Raw genomic sequence first — 26,226 nt, 5'->3', positions numbered from 1 at the left:
AGGAAGCCTTTGGCTATGAAACATGACAGGGACTTGGAGGGCAGTGAGAGGGCACACAGTACTTCCCTAACCACACATCCTCATAATGAAGTGACCTGAACTGAGGTTTCAAGTCTTTCAACAGCCTTCCTACTTCAATAACACATCATCAGCATACGATTCAATCCAAATACCATGAGTTTCTACCAAACAATTGATGAAAACAAAATCCATCTTTATAAAACCAACTAATACGGAGCCAGGATTCGACAGCAGGGACACAAACCTTTTGATTCCCAAGCTTGTCAAGTAACAGCTCAACAAGCCAACACTGTTCCCCTCTCCTCTCTCTACAATGTCTCTCTCTCTTTAGCTCTTTTCAGCTGCTGTCGGCAATTAAGGGCAGCAGAGACAAGTAATCTCCTTCTGGGCGACGGGGCCAGACCAGAACAGGCATGTGGAGTGGTCTGTGCAGTGGGAGAGGGGGGAGGGGTTGTGGGACTGCGAGGGCTGGCCCCAGCCTCAGCCCTAGCCAGGCCCTGCTTGGCTGCACTCAATCTCAGCCCAATAAAAAGCCCTTCATTGGCAGGGTGCAACTGAGCCAGACGGGCTGGGAGCATGTGGCTTTTAAAAATGAGGAGGGTGGAATAAGGGGGGAGGGGAGGGAGGCACAGAATGAAGGGAAAGAGAAGAGGGGGAGAACTAGAGAGTAAAAATGAGGATCATGATTGTGTGAGAAAGACGGATAATAGGAGTGTAAGGGAAGGTAGAAACACAGAGGCAGAGATTTTGGTAGATAGGGGAACCACATAAAAGCCAACAGTGTCTTCCCAGGGAGGACACTTTTAAAAATGACTGCTTAGCCATTTCTGTCAAGGCTGGTTTCACCTTGGGAATGGAGAAACAGATGGGCATGTCTGTTAGCTATGGGTTACATGCTGGAGGTGAAAGAGTGTTGTTGGGAACAGTATGCAAGGGCGATTGTTGGCCATTCGTTCTTTAATCTATCGTGTTCACCCAAACAACACAAGCCTGTTTCTGGCATTCATTAACCCTCCAAACGAATGCGGCTGCCCTCAGGAAACTGTTCACTAACTGCCTGTCAGCATTTTGCACGCACTCAAGAGTATTATTTGTTTTTCCATCGCCGCACAACACCCACCGGATCACACACGCAGACAACACAGACATGCAAGCACACGTAATGTTCATGTATGCATCAAGGATCACAATTCAGAACATTGTCGACCAAAATGAACTGAACTGAAGTCAGATTCTTCATATTTCTGTCTCCTTTTCTCATTGTTTAAATGGATCTTTCCTGGTTTAAATCATAATTTTGTTAATCCTATCATATCTATGTCTTTATTCTTTTTTACAGAAAATAAAAAAACAATTTGCGCGCGTCATAAGCCTCTTTTTGGGTCAACAAGCGTAAACGTAACACTACATATTGTCAAATAGTGGAAGAGGCCTTACATCACCTCAGTTTAAATGAAAACCTTGCATTGATTTGAGACAGGCTATGATAAAAGACAGCCTTTATTTATAAGGAGATGCTTTATAATAGGCAATATGTGTTTGTTTGTAAATTAAAAGAATCCTCCCAGTTTTTTGATGTATTCCCATCTGTTACTTGCAGTTAATGCAAACTCATTCCTCCATCTGTTTCACATTAAAAGCCTTCCAGCGGTTCAGGAGAAATAATCCCTTCACATCACATTTGCTGTGAAACATCTGCAGGAAGTGTTGAGTTTCATTAAGAGCAGCTTAGCATCATGAAAGGCGGCAAAGTAAGAGTCTATCACAATGAATAAAACTGTGAGTGAGAACAGCCTTTATGTTAAAGGGGAAAAAGAGCAACAACAGGAAGTACATAATGCATGACGGTCTTGTTATACTGAAGGCATCGAATTCACCATGCAAGCTATTATAGTACATCTCCCAGTCATTGTCTCATTTTACATGTCTTTATTTGTTAAATAATTTTAGTACCATCAGACTAGCACAGGTTAATTGGCACACTATATAGTCATTTCATTGTGCTCATCATTGCTTATCCAAGTATTAGAACCTTGTAAAAGAAAAATGGCTGCATCAACATATATTTAAAGAACATCTCAGGTGAAGAATATTTTGTTAACTGGTTAATTCATGGTAACAAAGAGACTCAACTGCAAAGCATCAACGGATCAGGTAAACGGCTTATAGCAAACAGGATCTCTACTGGAGGATGGCCAAAGTACACCATGCACGTCAATGGATAATTGATTTCACTCTTTTAGACTTCAGTTGAAACATTTAATTATTTTTTTCTCAGACACATACAGTATACTTGTTCCTGCAAAACAAGGCACAAGTAATCAGATGTACTGTATGTATTTGACTATAAATTACTGTTTGTTTTAATTATTTTACGTTAACTGGCATATGTTTAAATTAAAATAAACCTCAAAATCTTTTTTTTTATAGGCCATACAATGCAATAATCATTTTAAGTTCAAACCAAATGATCTGTTTTTCATGTTTACAAAAATAACTACCTAACCATAGTTTACAATGTCTATAGTTTAGAGCATACTAACTGAACCTGTCAAATCAATTAGTCAAGCCTAACGCTAAGAGCTGAAAGATAAGTCACTTAGTGGATCAGTTTATTGTCAGTGAATTACTACAAACCTACTTTGATAGCCCTTAATTGGAATTTTTCAAATAAAAATGCCATTTACTATTAACACTTCCTAGTTTCAGCTTCACATTTGTGAGGATGTACTGCTTGTCTTTGTCCTATGTGACAGCAAATTAAATATATGTGGGTTCTAGATTGTCTTTTAGACAATTAATGGAAATTTAAGGAGACAATATAGGCTTCAGTAAAGTGTGATGGGCAAAATTTACTTTTTTCTAACATTTTATAGATTAAACAATTAGTCAAATAGTCCAGGAAATAACGGACAGAATACTCTATAATGAAATTATAATAGGAGTTACATCCTTAGTTTTGATGTCACAAGTACCCTTTAATAAATGGAATCTGACAAAACCGGCAAGAGATTATACTGGTTCCATGTGACCCAAGGAAATACTAACCTCTTCCATCTAAACAGGCAGATATTGCAACCCACTTTTTCCCATTCATTTGAGCTCAGGCACACGAGTCGCACGGTGATGATTAAATATTGAACACACTCCTTCACCTACAGAATCAACTGGTGTCAAGTTGGAGAGTGAACATTAATTATCTAGAAGTGTCCAACACTGGCTCCTGAATCTTTCCATTATTAATATCCTCAACACAACGAGAGACATGTCTCATTATAAGAAGCTTAGCACCGGGGGCCATAGTTTTTTTTCCCAATTGCTGCCACCGTGTCAGTCTGTTCCACTGCAAAAAAACACATTTCGTATTAAAAATGCTCCCTGCTTCAGTGCTGCAAAAAAGGTCAGTTGATTCATTGTAAAAAATGTAAACGCCAGAGTTACTACATATGCTCGTTTGTACTTTGAAATGAATTACATTAAAACTTGTGTCTAATTAAACCATCACTGCAATGAGAATTTACATTAAACTAACAAGTGAGGACTCTTGGAAGGATGTACTTCTATTAACTATGATATCTTGGTGTATTTGTACTGCGGTGTTTAGTTTAAGAACCAACTCTTCATGTCAGCCATTGAGGCTTTATAACTGTTCTTGAAGTAAATTACTTCAAGCTGTCACCAGCCATACCAGCCCACTATAACAATTCCCTGCAAGACAGAGAAGCAAGATGTTGAATTGAATTAATGTTCTACTCCCCTGCCTCATAATCATAACAATTCAGCTATGCAAAAGCACTGTTGGTAAAGAGTGAGCCACGCATTGGCCTTTTAGCTAGCACTGGTGCTGACAGGTGTAGTGAAGTAATGTGTTTTTGCAGAGAGATTCACACAGACTTCCTCACTTAACCCAGTTCCACTTTCCCAGCCATGTTTATGACTTCACCTCCTGCAGTGGCCCTCAGGCAAGGAGAAAACAAGATTGCCTCACAACAGTCAAAGCTTTTTAGACTCAACAAGCTCTCGGCTGGAACTTTCCAAGTCAAAGGCTCCTCTCTTGTACTCACAGCTAAGCTTCTGTTTGGGGAGTGCATGATGCTTAAAACTTTTAAATGGAAAATATTATTTTGAGAAACTGACAATTTCCTTAACACTGTAATGGAAATAGGCAATGCATTTAATCGAGAGTGGTTCAACAGTTACTAAACAAGAGCACAAAGAAATTTAAAGATGAACATCATGCATTGCAAACCATTCTAGTTAAGTTTCCTTTACCCGACACATGTGCACACACACACACACACACACACACACACACACACACACACACACACACACACACACACACACACACACACACACACACACACACACACACACACACACACACACACACACACACACACACACACACACACACACACACACACACACACACACACACACACACACACACACACACACACACACACACACACACACACCATTACCATGTCTAATTTCAAACCTTGACTTCAAAGAAAAATTCCAGGGGAATCCAAGGTATTAAAACTTCTTACTTTCCACTACAATCTCCTTTTATCGGTGCCACAAATCCAGCTCTCCTTAACACAGGTGTTGTCAGCAAAAAGGCTCGTATTTTAAGTAAGGTAACAAACCACTTCACAGTGGGCATTTGATTTCATAATGGGGAAATTGAGAAGGGCCGGAGAGTTTATGAACATGTCTGTCTCTTAAGGTGAATATTTGCTTTGATATTCCGACACTGGGGTACAACCCTGCCATCTGTGTTCACTCAGCCTCTGTGGGAAATAACTGTCTTACCTCCTTCTCTCAAGGCTTGCAGTGAGCACGGTTTGAGAAAGGAGCACATAAGGAAGGCAGTCCCTTGATTCTTATCAAAGGCAAGTTTTAGGTTTCTTTAAGGTTAGTACTGCGGCTTACAATAAATAAGGTGGTCCTATCGTTATGCTCAAAGAGGAAACAACATGAAGCACAAGGTGTTAAATTAGAGCTCTTTACAAGTCCTTATCAATTTATACATTATGCAGTTTTTGCAAGTGAGATTAAATATTTTAGGGGTTAGACAAAACTTGGAGAATACGCAGCTTTTCAAAATTCCTTGCACAGAAACCGGACTTATCTTAGGCCCTGAACAATAAAGGCCTAAATTGAAACAGAAGTAGACAAGCGGTCCAGTCATTTTCACACGACACATAGGTGGTTTACAACTATACAAGGGCAGATTTAACAATTGAAACAATGGGTCCTTGATAAATAAAGCTTCTAGCTTGCTTTTGCCGCCTGAAATGAGAACTGCTCCTGGCAAATTTGAATCCACTAAACATTAGCCCTTTCAATTGTTGCCGTCGCTTTTTAATGTTTCCAGCTGCCTCAAGAATATTGTAAAATTATCTTAAATATTCCCTTAGAGGCTACATTCAAAAAGTCCTCCTTACCAGCTGATGAACCATGTAGAAGACATTAATATAAAGAAACATTGTTCTTGTATGGTGGTGTAGTCATAGTATTTTAAGTATGAAGAGGAATACTGTAGGATAAAACAGTTCTGGTTTAACTGTGTGAATGCCTAGCTTACATAGACTACTTGTTAGTATTTGACTTTTCACATCACAAGAGACAGATTTCTGGTGATGAGGTCTAACCAACCAATCGGTCTGGCAAATGTTATCTTGCAAAATGGCTAAAGTTCCTGTGTAAACTTTCCAAGAGTTAATTATCTCCTTGGTCTTGGAACCAACGCGCGGTTTATACTGGTAGTAAGCTAATTAGCCAGCAGCTTACATTAGAACGGATAAACACACAATTTAATCCATTCCTTACACTTTAGTGTGTTTGGTTTTGCAAATACAAAAAAGGAAACCATCCTCTGAACTCCTCAAATGCCAAGTATCACAATGCTTGAGCTTAAAAAATATTCTTCTGTAATATCCAGCTTACTTTTAAATGCTGAATAGCTTTTCAAATAGTTGGTTCAAACGGAGTGGATGACTATACGAATATGATTATAGTGGTATCAGGACTCAAAATTAATGAAAGGCTTTCGAAACCAAATGGAAAAAAATACAGTTTGCTGGTAAAGACATACCTATGTTTTTAAAACACCCACAGGCAAGGTAGAGTTTATGTGGACTGCCAGCATTATTCAAGTAATCTTTCAAGTAATTCTTGTTACACCTACCGTCAGAGCTTTCAGACGGGAAGAAAATTAGGTTGAATGTAAATCAATACTTGCTGAGCTTGCAAAAGCATTTAAAGGCATATTTGCTCTTAGTGCCGTGTTAAAAAGAGCTGTTGCAACAGTACTTCAAGAAATTTAACTAAATATGGCAAACGCACAAGTAAGAAATAGTTGAAGCTGGCAATGAAGAGAGTAAGGTGGCAAATTCCTTAGTGATTCTCAATACCCATTTTAATGATGCCAGTATTTTAATGACTTAACCGCATATAATATGTACATATAAGCCTTGTAACTATCTACTAATTACATATTCATTAAATAAGATGTGATCGTGTCTACATTTAAAATGGTATAGGAAAAGCATCATAGTTTACATTAATTGGCATAAAGGCATAAAAACTGAATTCTCTGCATCCCTCAGCACATATCACCAGAGCTTAATCGAAAATAACATTAACACTTATCCTGCCATACCAAGGCACAATTCCCTATGTAGGGGAAGACATTTCCAGAATCTGTATTGTGGGAGCATTCTTCCGAAACAGAAACCAAATGGTGAAGGGTAGAGGATTAGCAAACTGAATTGGCATACAGTGATCAATAAATAGCCTCATAAGCCAAATACGACCTCCCCTAATAAATACAATAAATGTCAGAAGGGAATGTTTACTCAAAGTATACAGAGTAGCCTACAGACTAAAGATTAAACGAGAATAAAGATTAAAGACACTAATCAAAATTCATTCAGGTTGTATTTTGGTATTTATTTGAAATGTTCCTTTTATTTTCCTGTCTTTTTTCAGTGATAACATCCTGAAAAACAAGTCAGACTCAGTGGCCTGATTGGCAAGTGGAAGCTGAAGGTTTTGTTAGTTTTCCTTACACAAACAAAGAAAGATTAATGGCACTGGAAGCATGGACAGTCATTCTGCCCCCCCCTGTCTTTTTCCATACTTTCCTTCCCTCTGATGTTGCTAGCAGGAAGTTGCTGAGCAGACAAGTCACCAAGCAGAGTACAATTGAGTTTGTAATCTCTGACCCTGCAGTGGCAGAGAGTATCTTGCTCTCTGTTTATCCCTCTCTAGGAGAGATGCTTGTGGTTATACTGCTGCTTGGTCAAGGTTTGACTGGATAAAGATCTTTCCTTAAGTGAACACACACCGGCATGTGTCACATAAAGCAACTGCATAGGCATTCATGGGGAAGGTTGTCAAAACCCCTCACAATCAGCTGGAGGTAACGAGTGAAGTTATAACCGTGCTCCTATTTGGATAGCAAAACAGGAATAAAGAATAACGATTAAATTGAGAGCTCTTCCAAATGCTGATAACACCATAGCAGGGGGAACATAACCGCCCACTGGTTTTGTGTATGTACTTGCTGACTACGGCACACAAACTTCATTCATTTCCCCATTCCAAAACAGAAAACTGGCACAGACATTGGCCTCATGAGGAGCCATTTTGGGGCATCAAAAACAAACACCAGATGTTGAGATGGGAGATAAATGTCAAACATATTGATTCTGTGCTTCATTAGAGCTTATTGTAGGGGGGAATTAGTGTTTGCCTGTGGCAAAGCACTAAAAAGATCACAACACTCGAATCTAAAAGAGGTCTCCTTTTTCCAGTCAGTGCCATTTCAAAAAGAGCACAAACCAAGAACCAGAAGACTGTTCCATAAACTAAAAACAAGAAGCCATATTGACAGACCTACATACTTTCAAAATAAGCAACAGCCAATCACACTTAAACCGCATTATCACTTATCACAGGCTTTCAAATTTGGGCTGTCAGGCTTTTTCAGTTCTTCGGAATGACTGAATTCCCTACAACCTATTAAAATTAGCTAGCATTCACAATAAACAAGCTCTATGGCTTGTGTAAAATGCATTTGCAAGAAAGCTCACTATAAAGCTAGGAATGTTTGCATGCGATATGTGGGAAGTGAAAATAAATACATATCTAAATTCTAAAATAAACTAAATCAGTAGAAACCTAAAAGGATTAGAAACATTTGTCAAGGGATGTCTTTGTGGTGGAGGCCCATTTATCTAATTTATTTGGTGAATCAGTTCTGTTCTTTGATATGCAATATATATATTATGGTAGAATGAAGAAAATAATGATTGGCTTTAGGAACTATTGCAAAAGAGATAATAAACAAAGGCAAGTTTTAGTTGCTGCAATATTGGCCATGTATCGGGTACTATTTCGTTATTTCTACTCTGAATACATACAATACATTATGAAGACTATATAATTTGACTCAATGTGTACAAAACATTCCTAGTAAATTCTATCAATACAGAGTTTTCCATTAGTTTTGTATTATTTTAAATTAGCCTCTCATTAAACAAGAACTGTTAAATAGGTTTCTTAACTTATCATTCCTAAAAAAGAAGAATTTTAACCTGTTTAGCATTCAGTCTAACACTTTGTACCGCTTGGTATTCAGTTACCTCTCTTTGATTCAGACTTATTTTCATCAACACTGCCGACTGTCAGACTATCAAAGGAAGCTGTCTGTTTTTGCTTTTATCAGTGTTCCAACTTCCTGTGATCAGCATACACCAAGAGGAACAAGTCCTATTAACTGAGCTGAACAACATGGAGTAATAAGGTGAGCTAACAAAGGGGGCTTAACTGACAGCTGCACCGACAGAGACGGCAGACACTGTGTTACATTCAATGAAGTGAACTGAACAGTGTAGCAGGCCATTTCAAGTCTGGTAGAGGATTATATGTATTTTTCATGCTGTTGAAAACCTGTGACTGAGGTTTGGTTGGTTGTCATCCAGTGCCTGGGGACCCTGAGCTGAATGCATTCTACACACCACTGCAGAATCACATGATGTCTGACCTCTATGACATGGCAAACTGCCCAGCAAGGAAAAGGGAAGAAGGAGAGGAATGTGTGTGCGAGAGAGAGAGAGCGAGAGAGAGAGAGAGAGAGAGAGATGCATACTTGCATGTAAGTGTGCATGTCTGTTCACTGGGCATGATCTGAATTCTCCACAAACACATACGACTTTGCAGCCCTGAGCTGTAAAACATACTGATAAAGAGGAAGCCGGGGAAATATGGAGATGGAATGATGGAGGGGGAGGGGAGTAGGAAGAGAGGGGAACAGCCACTGCTAAGGATTCACGCAATGCTACAGAGAAAAAGGGGGGGGGGGAAATAGCATTGCCTGACTTGCCTTCCCTTGGAATGCATCCAATATATCCTGTGAGTGCGTATTTTATTTGTGTGTAAGTGTGTGTGTAAGTGTAAGTGTAAGTGTGTGTGTGTGTGTGTGTGTGTGTGTGTGTGTGTGTGTGTGTGTGTGTGTGTGTGTGTGTGTGTGTGTGTGTGTGTGTGTGTGTGTGTGTGTGTGTGTGTGTGTGTGTGGCATGCTGGCAGGAAGGCTTTCAGCATATAAATATCACATTACCACACAAGGAAACGCAGGCATCAGTCCGAGCTTCCAACCGGCCTAACAAGCTAGGGAGCTCTACTCTGGAGGTCAGAGGGAGAGCTTGCACAAATGGAATTCCACAGAAAACCAGCACTTCTTTTAACAGATAAGTGGCTGGCTTGAAGCTGTGTGATGTGGTATAAGCCAATGGTTTCAGTTATCCGACATGTGTGGGTGTGCATATATCTACTGAGCTGAATACTGCATACTGTACATTCTGCAACAATGGAGAAATATATTTACTAAGAAAAAGGGCTGAAGGCTACAATATAGGACGAAATGTGGGATTATTTAATTAAGTGGATGTTAAAAAGATAAACCCACAATGTAGACCTCTGAGCACTGATGCAATGACACCAAGACTGAGATAAATCAAAGAGCAGAAAGAGAGCAGCACTGATAAATGATTTAAATAGAAAAATATGTTTTTAAATTAGTGCAGTTTGGTAAGTGAAATGATTTTTTTACCGACTCAGCTACCTCTTATTTTACACAGTATATCGAGACTAGACAAGGATTGCGTTTTCAGAGCAAGATCGACTTTAATCTTCCGGCGATGTCTGCTTGATTCTTTAACATTTATTTGTATCTACTCTGTGTGTTTATGTAATTATTGTTAATTATATAAGATTAATTAACAGAATAAACTTTAATACTCTTTAGCTGTTCCTCTGGAGTTTATTATGGGACAATTCACCATTATTTTAATTCCCATGTAAAAATGTAAGCAGAGGACACTGTTATATGTATGCAGACATTGATTACTGTGACATACATATAATGTATGAAGACAATATGTTGTATGCAGGCCATAGTGTTACATACATATATTTTATGCAGACAATACTGTTACATACTATATGCAGATGATATTGGTTTTACACCAAAATTAATTTGAGGAAAGGGCCTAATGCACATTTTTACGTTCATTTTCCTTTTGTAGAATTACTGAATTGGATTTACTATAGGCTAGGAGTGGACGGTGACCTAATGAAATTTGAAACCTGAGTCTAGACCACTTGGGGACCACTACTATAAACCATCTGATATGTGTGTGTCTTATATAGGCGATAAGAGTCTGGGGACATGCTGTGTGTCAGCCTTCAACAGACCTGAGTTTAATAAAATATTCTTATCTGTGAAAGATTTGGTAGCACAGACTGTATTATTGTTCAAACCCCTCTTTGAATGTTGAAAAATAAACAAAGCACACAGTCCATTTTGCACTATTGCCCTTATATTGATTCCATATAAATCAATACAAATCTGAACAGTGAACTGGTTTTGCTCTCTGTATGTCTGCCCATAGAATTAGACCTGACTTGTTTTCTGACTTGTATTCACTAAGACATGTAGCTCTGTAGCCATTGATATGGTCTTTCAAACTAATAAATAAGACCCTTATTAGGAGTGTGAATTGATCAATTTCCCCACCACAGGAGTAAGGTGATGGTGCAATTCAAGCTCTGTATGGGGCGTGTGCGTGCATTCGCCCGTGTTGTGAAGCAGTTGGATACAGATTGAAAATGGGTCTGTGCATGTGTAGACAAATGATGTATATGAAAAATACAGCAATGCTTTTGGACTTTATGTGCAATTTCTAAAACACTGCACAGTTGAGTGTCAATTATGTGTGCAGTAAACCATCTGCAGCATATCTACCGACCATAAACCTGTTTAGTTTGGCTAGAGCTCTCTGCACATCCTTTTTAATTATCTCACACTGCCTCTTCCAGCAAATTTTTTTTCCAATTTTCACTCTGCAACACACCTTTTCCCCAACCCCCTCTGCTCTCCGCAATAGCAAGGCCAGGCGTACATCTCCACCCATTGCTGAGTGAGCAATGGGGGGTAGGGTAGAGAGACAGAGCACAGATCATAATAGCCAGCCAATTATCAGTAGTAAGGGGGGCTGGGGATTTGGGAGGAGTGAGTGATTATGGGGGAAATGGATCAATACATCAGTCAATTTCTAATGAGGGAAAGAATTGGTCCCAGTCAAGCAGATGGAAATCCTGCTTTGCCTCGGGTGGTCTTTCTGCACTGTTCGTCAGCGGGGTTTCTAGCTGGTTCTTTGGTGCTTATCTGTACAACAGCGCCCCAACAGGGGAATGGCAGTTATCACATAGGCTCAGTGATATTCGAGCATGTATAACATTTATCGTATTTTCTGTGTTTATAGGCTTTCCCACGTGTTATTCTGATCTACCCACATTCCACTTTCTCTAAATATTTCAGACATCACTAGGGGCAGATTTAGAAGAGCCTGAAGAATAATGGCCGTCTGTCTTACCCCACCCCCCTCTCTTTTAACCACCCACAACTGCCAGCACAGGACAGTAAATCCTACACCTCACCCACTCTAGCAGCTCAGCTATGTGCTAATTTTCAAAAATACAACATCCACTATTCTACTCACATGAAAAGAAGTGAGCTTAAACTGCTAAAAGCAAAACAGCTAAAAGTATCGCCTTTTCCAAAATGGTGTCTGGAATAAGCACTAAACAACAAACTGGCACTATCATTAGGACTGTTGTTCTTCTCTGGTTGCTTCACTTTTTTCTGCATTTGCCTTCCTTTCTTTTTTTTCTGAGGGGCCTTGTGTGGGGTGGGGGTGTTATTTATGGCTGCTCTGTGCAAGTGGACACACACACACACACACACACACACACACACACACACACACACACACACACACACACACACACACACACACACACCCTTTCACAGGATGAAAGGGCAGTCACACTGCCTGCAAACATGATTTTACAGCCCTGGGTGGAATGAGTGGTGGAGGAGAGAATAAGGACAGAGCACAAAAGGGGAAAGCCCTTAGATTTACAGGTCCCAGCAGTAAAAATGCAAACCATGTAGCAGCACACATTTCTATAATTGATCTTAACACAGAACTCTTCAAATATAATTCAACTGTCTTTATGAAGGAAGAAACATATGTGAAAACATGTGTGCAAAGATGCATGGAAACTCAAGTATATACTAAAAGGGGATCATTGCTTTTTCCATTGGTCTCTTTTTCATTGGAACAGAAGCCTATGCAATTGCCAAATGTGATCTGTCTCAGTATCTTATCAAATACAGGCATGTGTGTACATGTGTACGAGGGCTTGTAGCTTTGCAGTGCTAGGGCATGTTCATGCAGTGTTAAAGAGTTTTACACAATTCCCAGCATGCACAGTGTTTTGTGTGGTAGGACAACAATAGAGTAAGCCAATTAAGTGTTTGCACACTAAATAAAAGTAAGGACAACTGCCACCTTATCAAATGAGGGTGTGTATTTGTTTAGAGATATGACTCTTACTGACATGGCAGCAAAGTAAACATACTTAATAATCACTACGTGTAGCTATATAGCAGCTTAATGCTATCATTACAATATTTTAAAGCCTGCTGTTAGAAGATACAAGATATTAATTGACGATTAATCTGCAGATTGTTTTCTTGATCAATCAAAAAAATAATTTGTATAATAAGATGTCAGACCATAATGAAACATCCCCATAACCCAAAGTGACATCTTTTCTTTTTTTAATCCAAAACTACATTTACTATTAAAGAAGAAGAACACATTCGCATTTGAGAGGTTGCATTGACAGCGGAGAGTGACTCTATACACGTGATGACTTGAATGAAGTGGTGTGTTTTTTCCGGATTTGTTTAATCAGTATTCAGGAGGTGTTATTTGTGTCTTCTGTAGCAATATTATTGCAATGAAAGTATGCTGCATTAACACGATGTTATGTGCATATATCACCATTACGGTTGGAGGTAACTGGTGTAATTAGGGCTTGGATTGGTGATTCAGATGTTAGTCTTGCGGTATATACTGTGTCTAGTGGGTAAATACTGTAAGCTGACAGGGAGGTGCTGGTGAAAAGGCACAGTATGACCTCTGTTGGTAATAAACAATATTGCAGCTATGTATTATGTATGGTCAACTCAGTCAAATACAGTATTTCCAAAGAAAGAAAAATATCCTAGCAACCAATACAATAGTAATTCACACTGATTTAAAGGCAAAAAAGTGTTTCTGTCTGGAGAACAATAAAGTTGTTTGAAACATTGTTTGACTGTGTGTTTTTTGTGCGGTTATGGATAAAAATTAAGCCTCTGGACGTCTATGAAATCACAGTGCGCAAACAGCCTCTAGTGCTGCAATACCTGAAACTGAACTGCAATTCTAAAACTATACACAAATTCCTTTTGTACTAAACCTTCAAGGGCAGAAAGATTGGTGAGGAGGATGGGAATGTTATAACAGCAACAACAACAGCATCACACCGTCAATCAAAGCAACCATGGGTGAAAAACACAATTTCAGCCTGTTTTGTTGCAATTACCTGCAATAAAAGTCATATGTGTGATACCAAGAGTAACATCCCAAAGCATCAAAGTTGTTTTGTGTGGCATCATTGCACACTTTTATTCAAGTCTTCATCACTTCCAATTTAGGGTTATAATTATAATGTACACTACAGTTGTCGATCCTTGATTGATCTTGTCATTTGCACTGAATTGCCACTAACATATCCGCGATCCAATGGATTTTTTAGTAGTTTTAATTTTTAAAGTGGTAATAAAAAAATACATGGCACAATGATTAACTGACCTGCTCTCTGAACTGCTCCTGGGAAAGGCAGTCGGTCATATTGACGCAGCCCAACAGGCAGCCGGTGGGGTAATCCTTAGGGAACCTGAGCTCTGCACAGAAATCGTCATAGAAATGGTTTCAGAGATGTGTGCACCTCAGTTAAAAGCTGTGTAAAGCAATTTAAATCAAAATCACTTCCAGTATTCACACCCTTATTTTCTGATTTGCTGTGTTTACCTTTCTTGCCGATGTGGCGGTACATGCCTTCCACCTCAGCAATCTCCTGAGGGGTGGGATTCTTGGCTGCAGCGGCAATCCAAAGACGACCACGATGGGATGTGTACCATGTTCTGCCCTCTACCCTACACACACACACACACAAAATGCAATGTTGCCACTGCTTTCACTGGCCTGACAGCAAACAAGTTTCTTTAAGAGCTTTAAACTGTGGATCTTAATTGCTTACCTCTTGATTCCTTTGACCAGTAGTGAGGCCCATGGTTGGTGCATGCTGAGACACCAGCCCCCGTCAGACATCTCCTGCAGCTCTTTGTCTTGAAGACGCAGGTTGTAGCGTTCTTCTCCTCCCTTATCCTTCTCTGAACTCTTTCCCTGCTCTACCTGTCTCCTGGAGTTCTTATTGCCTCCAACATCCACCCACTAGAAAGTGCATTCATAAAGAAGAAATATTTCTATAGGCAGTGTTGAAAAAGAACAAAAATGTATGTTATGCCCAGTATAAATGTAAAAAATTACCTACCTCTGGTGCAGACTGCATTATGTTGGGGTTGACCAGATCTCTGAGGACCTGCGTTCCACCTTGCCTTTTAGAATACATTGGTGATTTTGAATCACTGCTCATAGCTGTTAGGGTCTCATCCAACCTGCAAATGATTGCAAACATTTTAAAAAGTAGCATTTTAGCATAACTGCGCACAGTTAAGTGTAATTTTTTATTTTACTTACTTGTTATAATACTGGTTGAGGTTATTTCCCTCATCAATCACTTGTCTACCGGCAAAGTCCAATGTTATCTTCCTGTCCTTGCGAGAGGCGTGGCGGAGTTCTCTAAGCTCTTCTTCCTTTTTCCTCAGCTTTTCTCGCTCACCGGGCGACAACCACTGATTGGACTCGGTGGCAAAGTAGTCCGACTCATCATCCAGAACCTGCGTTCTCTTGACGCTGGAGTTGACAGAACATAAGTAGTTGATTTTATGAATACATTCACGCTTCATAAATAATCATGCTGTCTAGTTATATTGTGACACACCAAGCATAACACCTATTATGATTTTTCTTTCCTTAATTGTGTTCTTTTGTTACCTATTCTTGTCATAGTCCAGCAGTTTTTCTTTGTGCTGGACAGCCTTCTCCAAGCCAGACTTCATTATGGCCTCTTGGTGTGGGAGATAGTCCCTTTCTCCACAGTCTGTCACCAAAATAAAAATGTAATTCAAAGCAACAGCCCATGTCATTTATTCATAGATTTCAGTATTTTTTTAATTCTGACTATTTTTGACTCTCACCTCCCATAAGCTTCTTTCTAAGTTTCTGGCTCTTGTTAGAGTCTCGTTGCAGGATCTCCTGCTCCTCTTTTGTGCAGACCTGGATCAGAAAAAACAAGAAAAAAAATCTAAATGCAGGATAATACTAAACGAAAAATAAAGTAAAGGAAAGTAATGAGGAGTAGTAAAGTAATGAAAAAAATTGAAGGAACACCAAATACTTGCGTACCAGGCTGCCACAGAAAAGGCAGGGTCCCGAGCCCTCTTGCTCACAACAATGCGACCACAGCTGATGCAGTTGTTGATAAGTTTGTGCTTTTGGGCAAGGCACTCACAGGCATGTCGACCCGGGAGTAGGACAGACAACCTATCCGCTCCATCTTTATTATAGAGGCTAGTAAATTTGTTTTTCTTCTTTGTTGAAGAAGTACTGCTGCTTTCTTGGGCCTGAGAAAGTAGAAAATGAAGAGAGATAAATATATATATATATATATATATATATATATATATATACATATACAGTCATATGAAAAAGTTTGGGACCCCCTTCTAATTTTTGGGATTTTTGTTCATCATTAGCTGGGATTTCAAAGAAGCAAATTCCTTTTCATATATGACATACCTTAGGGAAACAGAAGCAATTCAGCAGTGTCATTTTGTTTATTGGAATAATAGAAAATATGCAATAGGTATCATAACAAAATTTGACTAGTGCATAAATTTGGGCACCCCAAAAGAAAAATGACATCAATACTTAGTTGTTCCTCCTTTTGCAAAAATAACAGCCTCTAGACGCCTTCGGTAGCCTGTGATGAGTGTCTGGATCCTGGATGGAGGTATTTTGAACATTCTTACATACTAAAGCGATCCAGTTCAGTTAAATGTGATGGCTGCCGAGCATGGAAAGCCCGCTTCAAATCATCCCATAGATTTTCGATGGTATTCAAGTCATTGGACTGCAACGGCCATATCACAACATTGTACTTTTCCCTCTGCAGGAATTTGAACTGTGTTAAGGGTCATTGTCTTGTTGGAATATCCAACCCCTGTGCAACTTCAACTTTGTGACTGATGCTTGAACATTATCCTGAATAATCTGTTGAAACTGGGTTGAATTCATCCGACTATCGACTTTAACCAGGGCCCCAGTCCCTTAAAGGCCTACTTCACCGGTTTGAATATGAAGGTGTATTGAATTCTGAGATCCTATGTAGTATAAATGTGCGAAAAAAATATAGGGTTAAAAAAAAAACTTACTTTGTAAATATTACTGTGATGTCACAGTAAAAGACATCACAGTAATATTTACAAAGTAAGTTTTTTTTAACCCTATATTTCTCTTTCTGTGATGTCACGAGAAAGAGAAATATAGGGTTAAAAAAAACACTCTTTCTGCCTTTTCTCAGGCTAGGATGAACCGATTTCAATTTTTTTCGCACATTTATACTACATAGGATCTCAGAATTCAATACACCTTCATATTCAAACCGGTGAAGTAGGCCTTTAAGTGGCCGCAGCATGACCAAATTTGACAGTAGGTAGCAGGTGTTTTTCTTGGAATGCAGTTTTCTTCTTTCGCCATGCAAAGCGCTTTTTATAATGACCAAATTTATTAATTTTTGTCTCATCAGTCCAAAGCATTTTCTTCCAATATGAATCTGGCTTGTCTAAATGAGCTTTTGCATACTCCATGCCACTGTATCTGTGGCGTGGGCGCAGAAAGGGCTTCCTTCTCATCACCCGGCCATACAGATGTTTTGGTGCAAATTGCGCTGAATTGTTGAACGATGTACAGATACACAATCTGCAGCCAGATGTTCTTGCAGGTCTTTGGAGGTGATCTGTGGGTTGTGTGCAACCATTCTCACAATCCTCCACCTATGCGCTCCTGTTGCTCCATGCCTGGGTTTAACTGCCACTGTGCCTGTGTCCTTCCATTTCCTGACAACATTCCCTACAGTCGAAATTGAACATTTTAACCTTTGAGAAAGCTTCTTGTAGCCTTCCCCTAAACCATGACAATAAATAATCTTTGTTTTTCAAATCTTTTGGGAGCTGCTTTGATGATTCCATTCTGTCTCACTTCAGCAGAGAGTCAAAGAGAAGTGAAACTTGCATTTAGGCACCTAAAATACCTTTTCTCATGATTAAACAGACATTTCTATGAGGTTCAAGGCTTAACAACATAATCCAACCAATTTTGTGTTTAAAGTCATCAGTTTTACATGCTGTTACAGGCATTAAAATCAACAAAACCACAAGGGTTCCTATATTTTTGCACAGCCAGTTTTTCACATTTTATTTTATTTCATACAACCAAATACTGCTTTTCAAAAAATCTTTGTTTGGAAAACATCCCAGTACTTAGCTGTTCCTGGTAAATTAAAGACATACCACTTTTATCTTTTTTTTTTGTGAAAGCAGAGTCAATTATAATGCCGGCTGAGAGGGGTTCCCAAACTTTTTCATATGACTGTATATATACAGTACAGGCCAAAAGTTTGGACACACCTTTTCATTCAATGCGTTTTCTTTATTTTCACGACTATTTACGTTGTAGATTCTCACTGAAGGCATCAAAACTTTGAAGGGACATATGGAATTATGTACTTAACAAAAAAGTGTGAAATGACTCTTAAATAGGTCTTATATTTTAGATTCCTCAAAGTAGGCACCCTTTGCTTTTTTGACAGCGCTACAAACCCTTGGTGCTCTCTCAATGAACTTCATTAGGGAGTCACCTGAAATGGTTTAGCAAAGAATTCCACATGTGTTTATTCAAAGTTTTGATGCCTTCAGTGAGAATCTACATAGTAACTAGTCATAAAAATAAAGGAAACGCATTGAGCGTGTCCAAACTTTTGGCCTGTACTGTATATATATGATGAAAGGTACTGATGAGGTAAGCTAATCATCACTACAATAACAATGAAATAGATCATCTACAAATAAATTCAATGTGTTGTGTGTGATATACTGATATTGTTATCAAACCGGGATTAATACCCGAGTAAAGTAGGTGATAAGAGAACAAATATTTAGGCTGGCCGACTTGTACTCACCCTCATCAGATCAATAGGGGTTTTGACCACCTCAGGCTCAGGTTCTGTTTGGTTTACAGTCATCACCTCCTGCTTGTTACGGCCCTTGCGCTTTGTCTTCTTCTGACTGTCTTTGGTCATGTCCTGTGAATCTAAGAAAGGAAAGGAAAGCCAATTGTGCTTCAAAAAATATTGTAGATCGCACATTTGAGAGGAATTCTGAGATCTCAGTTAATCGCATTTGCAATCGTGAGACATTCACTTTCAAGTACAATCAAATTACATTCAATGGCAGACATCAGATGTATGTGTGTTAGCCAACCTGCTGATGAAAACGATTCTTTGTCATGGAAAACACTTGAGGCATCTGCGCCCTGTCTTTGTGTCTTCTTCCATCTGCTGAGGAGCTCATCGATAAAGAGCCCTTTCCTCCCATCCGTGCCCTGCAGGAGGTCTCCCACATACTCCTCAATCTCTTCAGCCTTTTCAATGGATAGAATGTAGCTATACAGCAGGACGACACATCACAGTTTGATTTAATTTACATTTATTTACTAAGTGGATGCTGAAAACATTAAATGTATTAAAACCTGTGTGGTGTGTTTATCTTTTTGCTGAGGGTAATTACATTTTCTCAAAACTATTTAGGATACTTGATAAGTTATTTTTGTTTTTCTGTCTATCTTTTTAATAAATATTTTTTTTTATATGTAGAAAATAAGTGTGTAAGTAGTACAATGTCCTAAGTATATTTGCATGTTACTCATCTGAATGGGATATTGTGCAACTTCTCATCATACAATATCCATACAGGTGTGATCACACATTCACATGTAGCTTACTTGAAAGCCATCTCTAGTTGAAATGTAGTTAATAATGTCTACATCGAAAAAAAGTACTGTGTGTAAGCCTGTAATAGGTGATTCAAGGTGTCATCGTGCCTTTGGGTATTAACAGTACATGACGTTGAAAACATGCCACATTGACAGCACCTTGTAGCTCCGGTTTAAAAAAAGAAAAGTCAAGTGTATTCTTATTAAACGACACACGATATAAAATCACGGTACGTCACCTCAAATAGTTATATTTAATAGAGTCGTACATGTTAGGGATGCAAACACTGTTAAACTGTCAGCTAATGAAGAATTACACTCCTGTCAAACTGCTACTGTGACAGCTGTAATGCCACATTTTTCCTCTTATTCTGTATTCAGGGAAAGCAGTACATTTTAACACACAGGTATACCTTAAATTTACATATGTCATTTTTCTACGAATAATTTGAACAGTGAAAACACGGCACAACAGTAGAAGGCTAGCTTTTCAATCTCGTAGACGTTGACATTAGCTTCGTGAGACGTTATGTTGGTCAGCGCTTTAACTAGGTCTTACTTGACGATGTCTTCACACGCCTCCAGCCCAAACTTGTGGTTTAACTGGTCCACGGTCCATTGCACTAGAGCGTCCGACATTTTACCAATTTACAAAGACCTTAAGCTCAACGCTTAAACTCAAAGGTACCGCTGGCGTGTCAAAGCAAAACTGAATGGCTGTGTTTCCAGTCGGATAAATAACAAGCACACACACAGACACGGTGACAGTGAAAACCTTCCTGAATAGCACTCTGATGCAAGTAAAGGTTCCGTCCAGCTCGCGCGACTGCAAGCGTCACGCGTGTTTTATACTATCTGTGGTGTTAGTAAACAAGCACGAGGCTTTAGCCTATTTTGTCATTTTTTCTCGTTTAAAATCAGCTGTGAATGAAACCTATAGACGCCTTTTATCAGTGTGGGTGTAATTGTGTTCGAGTGTTAGTTTCAGTCACTAGGGAGCAGTGTTGTAATGCAGTAAATACAGTGGATTATTTTTAGTGGTGGAGATTTAGAATAGTAGGCCTATTTACGAAATAGCACACTGAACAAATACTAAAAAATATAAATTCAAAATGTTGTATAAGGAAAAGTATTTTAATATGATCAGAAAATGTATAAAAAGTATAAGTAATTAATGCAGGAAAATGGTCTAGAGCAGGATTTAACTGTTATACTAGGAAACTGTGTATCTCCTTTTTCAACCTTTTTTAATAGGACTGCAACTAATAATTATTTTCATTATGGATATGGGTTAATCTGCTGGTTATTTACTCCATTAATTGATTTACGATTTGGTTTGTAAAAATTCTTAAAATAAACACAAATGACAATCAGAAGTTCTCCCTTCCAGATGAAATAAACTAAATAAGACAAGAAAAGCAGCAATACTTTGTTTTGTGAAGCTGGAACCATCAAATATTTGCAATTATCAAAGTAGTTGCCTATTCCAAAAAAAAAAGAGACCCTAGCCATGCTACTCGCACTACAGCAGTTCGAGGTCTATGTGGGGTCCACCTCAGTGCCTGTGGAAGTGTACACAGACCACAACCCTCTGGTGTTCCTAGCACACATGTACAACAACAACCAGCGATTGATGAGGTGGGCCCTAATCGCCCAGAACTACAACCTGGAAATCCGACACAAAAAGGGCTGTGACAATGTGGTAGCTGATGCCCTTTCCAGGGGTTGGTAATGTAGATTTGTGTCGCGAGTAATTTGATTACCAGTGGGGGGTTATTTTTGTGTGTGGGGGTGTTACATTCCCATGTAGTTTCTAACATGCACTTGTGTCCACTGCCTCTAGATCATCGGCTCCACCCTCCTCCACTCCCATACCTCTGCTGCTCCCAAACGAGGCCCACCTGGAAGCCTAATCAAGGCATGCTTATAAGAGGAGCTGCATGGCCCTCTCCTCTCTCTCTGCTCTTGGCTGCTACCAGTCCCATGTGCTGCTCTTTGCTGATCGCTGTGGCCTGCTGTCGTCTGCCACCTGAACTACTGCTATCGTCTGCTTAGCAGTCCTGTCCTGTCCTAATTCTGTGGTGAGCCAGGAAGCCGTGTAGGGGGGGCCTGCCTTTTTGTTTATCCCCCCTTTTCTCCTGTTTTGTTTGTGGCTAGGGAGGTAAGCACTTGTCTTTTGTTTGACTGTTAGGAAGAACCTTTTTTGGACTTCCACTCTCGTCTCTCACGTCTCCCTCACCTCCAGCAGATTCGAGTGGGTCAGCTGTGCTGGATCTGTCAGAGGGAACTGGAGAACATGGTAAAACAGCTAAGGGGAGCAATCCCTCCTCCACCAAGGTGGTTGCTACCAAAGACTTCAACTCTTCTTTAAGCATTTGTTTAGTGGCATTTAACTTAAAGTGGGCTGCTATACACAACAAATCATCCTTTCTTAACGTGTCAAGTTCCTCTCAAGTAGGACTCCTCAGAAAAGCATATACTTCAAAGATACCGGTGGCCATCTTTTTTTTTTTTTACATTTACTCCAAAAAACAAAAATGGATCTGGTAGTGGGAAAGTTGTTAATATCCCGGACGAGCCCCCAATTATGTTACGTCCCTAATGAGGTCTAGGGAGAAGGGAGTAACATATACCAGATCACAAAGTAAAAGGGAGTCAAGTGTTCAAAAGTAAAAGTGTTTATTGCCAAGCCCTATAACGTCAGGGAGACCCCTAAGCCAAAACAACAAACAAAACTGGTTCCCTGTCTTTAAACAAAAAAGGTTCTTCCTAACAGTCAAACAAAAGACAAGTGCTTACCTCCCTAGCCACAAACAAAACAGGAGAAAAGGGGGGATAAACAAAAAGGCAGGCCTCCCCTACACGGCTTCCTGGCTCACCACAGAATTAGGACAGGACAGGACTGCTAAGCAGACGATAGCAGTAGTTCAGGTGGCAGACGACAGCAGGCCACAGCGATCAGCAAAGAGCAGCACATGGGACTGGTAGCAGCCAAGAGCAGAGAGAGGAGAGTGCCATGCAGCTCCTCTTATAAGCATGCCTTGATTAGGCTTCCAGGTGGGCCTCGTTTGGGAGCAGCAGGGGTATGGGAGTGGAGGAGAGTGGAGCTGATGATCTAGAGGCAGTGGACACAAGTGCATGTTAGAAACTACATGGGAATGTAACAATTGATAAATAGATTCAGATCTACTTGTATTTATTCTCCTGGTAGTTTAATGTATAAGGCAAGGCAAGTTTATTCATATAGCACAATTCAGACACAAGGCCACTCAAAGTGCTTTACAGGGGCAATATTAAAATACACGACACACATCAGAAAAGCGAATGAATAAAACATTTAAAAGCGAATGAATAACATTTATATAAAATAAAAATTACAGGTTAAAATGGAAACAGAAAAGTCTTCAGACTTGATTTCTCTGGGAGTTTGTTCCAGAGATTTGGTGCATAAAAACTAAAAGCTGCTTCTCCTTGTTTAGTCCTAACTCTGGGGACTCTAAGCAGACCTGTCCCAGACGACCTAAGGGCTCTGGACGGCTCATAACGTGTCAGCAGATCAGTAATATATTTTGGCCCTAGACCATTTAGGGCTTTAGAAACCAACATCAATATTTTGAAATCAATTATTTGAGTGACAGGAAGCCAGTGTAAAGACCTCAGAACTGGGGTAATGTGATCCACTTTTTTGGTCCTGGTGAGTACTCGAGCAGCAGCGTTCTGAATTAGCTGAAGCTGTCTGATAGATTTTTTTGGAAGGCCTGCAAGAACACTGTTACAGTAGTCAAGTCTACTAAAGATAAATGCATGGACAAGTTTTTCTAAATCTTGCTGAGACATAAGCCCTTTAATTCTTGATATGTTTTTAAGGTGGTAATAAGCTGACTTATTAATTGATTTAATGTGTTTTTTGAAATTCAAGCCTGAGTCTATGACAACAAGATTTCTGACTTGGTGTGTGGTTTCTAGCATAACAGCTCTGCACTGACTTTTAATTGTTCATCTTTGGCACCAAAGACAATTACTTCAGTTTTGTCGTTGTTTAATTGAAGAAAATGTTGGCACATCCAATCATTGATTTGTTCAATGCACTTACTTAGTGTTTGAATTGGACTATAGTCACCCGGGGCCTCATTTATAAAGCTTGCGGCGCACAAAAACCTTGCGTAGACGGACAGAAATGTGCGGGAAAATGTGCGGTGACAAACGTTGGTATTTATAAAAACATTCTTTGCGGATAAGTGTGCGTATTCCCACGCCAACTTTTGACCATGCGTAGAGCTACCGCAAGGTTTTCCTGACTCGGGGAATCAGCGACACTCAATGGCAACACCACGAAATAATGCTCAGTCATCAGAAAAACCCTGACAAATGATGCTTGGCACCCAATATATTTATTCAATAAAATGTATAAGCTTACCTATAGTTGCGAATATATGGCTACTGTAGTCTATGGCATGCAGTTGTGATGTAGGTTGAATTACTTATTAAGTAGCCTAGGTCTACATGTTTTGGTTATATCTTATACGTTGAATCTTATAGCGCTACTTTATAATAATATCCTATACGTCGGGAGGTGTTTCCGTGAGTGGCCAGCGGGAGAGCAAATTTTAAGAGGTGTGTAAAAAGTAGTTTTGTACAAAGTTAAGCCCAACAGATATTAATTAAAGCTGTATGGGCCGGTTTCACAGACATGGATTAAGCCTAGTTCTGGACTAAATTGTACTTTCAATGGACAATCTCCATTCAAAATTCCATTTAGTCCAAGACTAGGCTTAATCCATGTCTGTGAAACCGGCCCTATATTTCGTTAGATAAAATCATGTTATGAATTTAGCAAATCATTACACGCATCTCTTTCCCATAACAATTCACCCTGGAAGATATAACTATAAACTACACATGGTCAAAAGTTGGCGTGGGAATACGCACACTTCTCCGCAAATAATTATTTTATAAATACCACCGGTTTGCCAACGCACATTTCACCGCACATTCTGCCTGTCTACGCAAGGTTTTTGTGCGCAGCAAGCTTTATAAATGAGGCCCCTGGTGATATGGTTATGTAAATTTGTGTGTCGTCTGCATAATTATGGTAGCATAATTTGTTCTTATTCATAATCTGAGCCAGTGGGAGCATGTAGATGTTAAACAGAAGAGGCCCAAGAATGGAACCTTGGGGAACCCCACATTCAATATTTGTTCGCTCGGATTTGAAATTGCCTATTGACACATAGTATTCGCTGTCCTTTAAGTAGGATTCAAACCAGCATAGCACAGTTCCAGAAAGTCCAACACAGTTTGCAAGGCGATCTAGTAATATGTTGTGGTCAACTGTGTCGAAAGCAGCACTAAGATCAAGTAAAACTAAGACAGAACTTTTTGTCATGACTCACGGCTAGGCAGTCTATTCTCCTTTCCCTCTATATGTTTTCCCTTGTCTGTCTCTCCTTGTTGTGTTCTATGTGTCTACCTCCCTGTTGGCATGTGGGCCTGGTGGCACTCCAGGGCAGGCTGTTCCAGGTGTGGATCGTTGGGCTAATCTGGGCAGGCTGTTTCCAGGTGTGGATCGTTGGGCTAATCAGGGATCCCTATTTAAACCTGTGGACTCCAGTCATTCAGCGCCAGAGTCTACTACGTACCAGAGCGGTAACTTACCCGAGATATAGGATATCGTGTTCGTTGTTTTCTTTATGTCTCCAGTTGGAGTGAGTTCTAACTCTGCTCCTTGTTTTCCTTCCGTGCCAGTTGCCGCCGCTGTTCACTTTTCCTGCTCGCCTGCCTGCGGGTTTCCGGATATCCACTTGCCTCTGATCGCCACACCATTCAGCCGTCCAGTGTCCTGCCTGCCTGCCTGCCTGCCTGCCTAATAAACATTGTTCTAAACTGACTACCTATCTGTTCTGCTTTTGGGTCCAACTTCAAGCTATCACAACACTTTTGCCACTGTCTGTGTTTAAGTGGATGTCATTGAGGACTTTAACCAGAGCGGTCTCAGTGCTGTGGTGTTGTCGAAAACCTGACTGGAAGACGTCAAAGCAGTTGTTCACTGCTAAGTAGTTATTTAGCTGTTGATAAACAACTTTTTCAATGATTTTGCTTAGAAATGGAAGGTTAGATATGGGCCTATAATTTTTCATGGGTGATGTATCTAAATTGTTCTTTTTTAGGAGTGGCTTAATGACTGCTGTTTTCAGGGCCTGTGGGAATACACCGGTGCGAAGGGACATGTTTACAATTTGTAGAACATCTGAGGCCATACAGCTAAAAACGGTTTTAAAGAAGCCTGTGGGGAGAATGTCAAGGCAACAGGAGAAAACATCATATTACATAAGCCCTTTATTTTGTGTGCAAATATGTAAAGCAACTAAAAATTTTGGATGGATGTATTGTAATAAAAAGGACAACATTTATTTCGACTGTTGACTGAACAATAACAAAAACACCATACATTTAAATTACTGACATGAAAAGCAGAGGATTTTTTAAATGATCATAAAATGTTATAATCAAAATACAAAAGAAGCAATTAGTAAAACCTAGTAGTAATAACACTTCTTGA

General features: G+C 39.6%; 1 protein-coding gene across 1 annotated transcript in view; it reads right to left on the bottom strand.

Moving 5' to 3' along the window:
- Window positions 1-20,387, bottom strand: part of trip4 (thyroid hormone receptor interactor 4) — an 83,351-nt gene extending 62,964 nt beyond the window's left edge. The window contains 12 exon segments of the mRNA XM_080034408.1: window positions 14,307-14,398; window positions 14,526-14,650; window positions 14,755-14,948; window positions 15,049-15,172; window positions 15,255-15,470; window positions 15,612-15,717; window positions 15,815-15,893; window positions 16,023-16,069; window positions 16,072-16,240; window positions 18,856-18,986; window positions 19,157-19,338; window positions 20,227-20,387. Of these exon segments, the coding sequence (XP_079890534.1) occupies window positions 14,307-14,398; window positions 14,526-14,650; window positions 14,755-14,948; window positions 15,049-15,172; window positions 15,255-15,470; window positions 15,612-15,717; window positions 15,815-15,893; window positions 16,023-16,069; window positions 16,072-16,240; window positions 18,856-18,986; window positions 19,157-19,338; window positions 20,227-20,306 (1,545 nt within the window). The 5' untranslated portion in view covers window positions 20,307-20,387.
- Window positions 20,388-26,226: the final 5,839 nt, after the last annotated feature.

This window comes from Ammodytes marinus (assembly GCF_949987685.1).
Source record: "Ammodytes marinus genome assembly, chromosome: 1".
In the NCBI taxonomy this organism is placed as follows: Eukaryota; Metazoa; Chordata; class Actinopteri; order Uranoscopiformes; family Ammodytidae; genus Ammodytes; species Ammodytes marinus.
The sequence above is the reverse complement of the archived record's forward strand: the minus strand, read 5'-3'. Positions and strand labels throughout refer to the sequence as shown.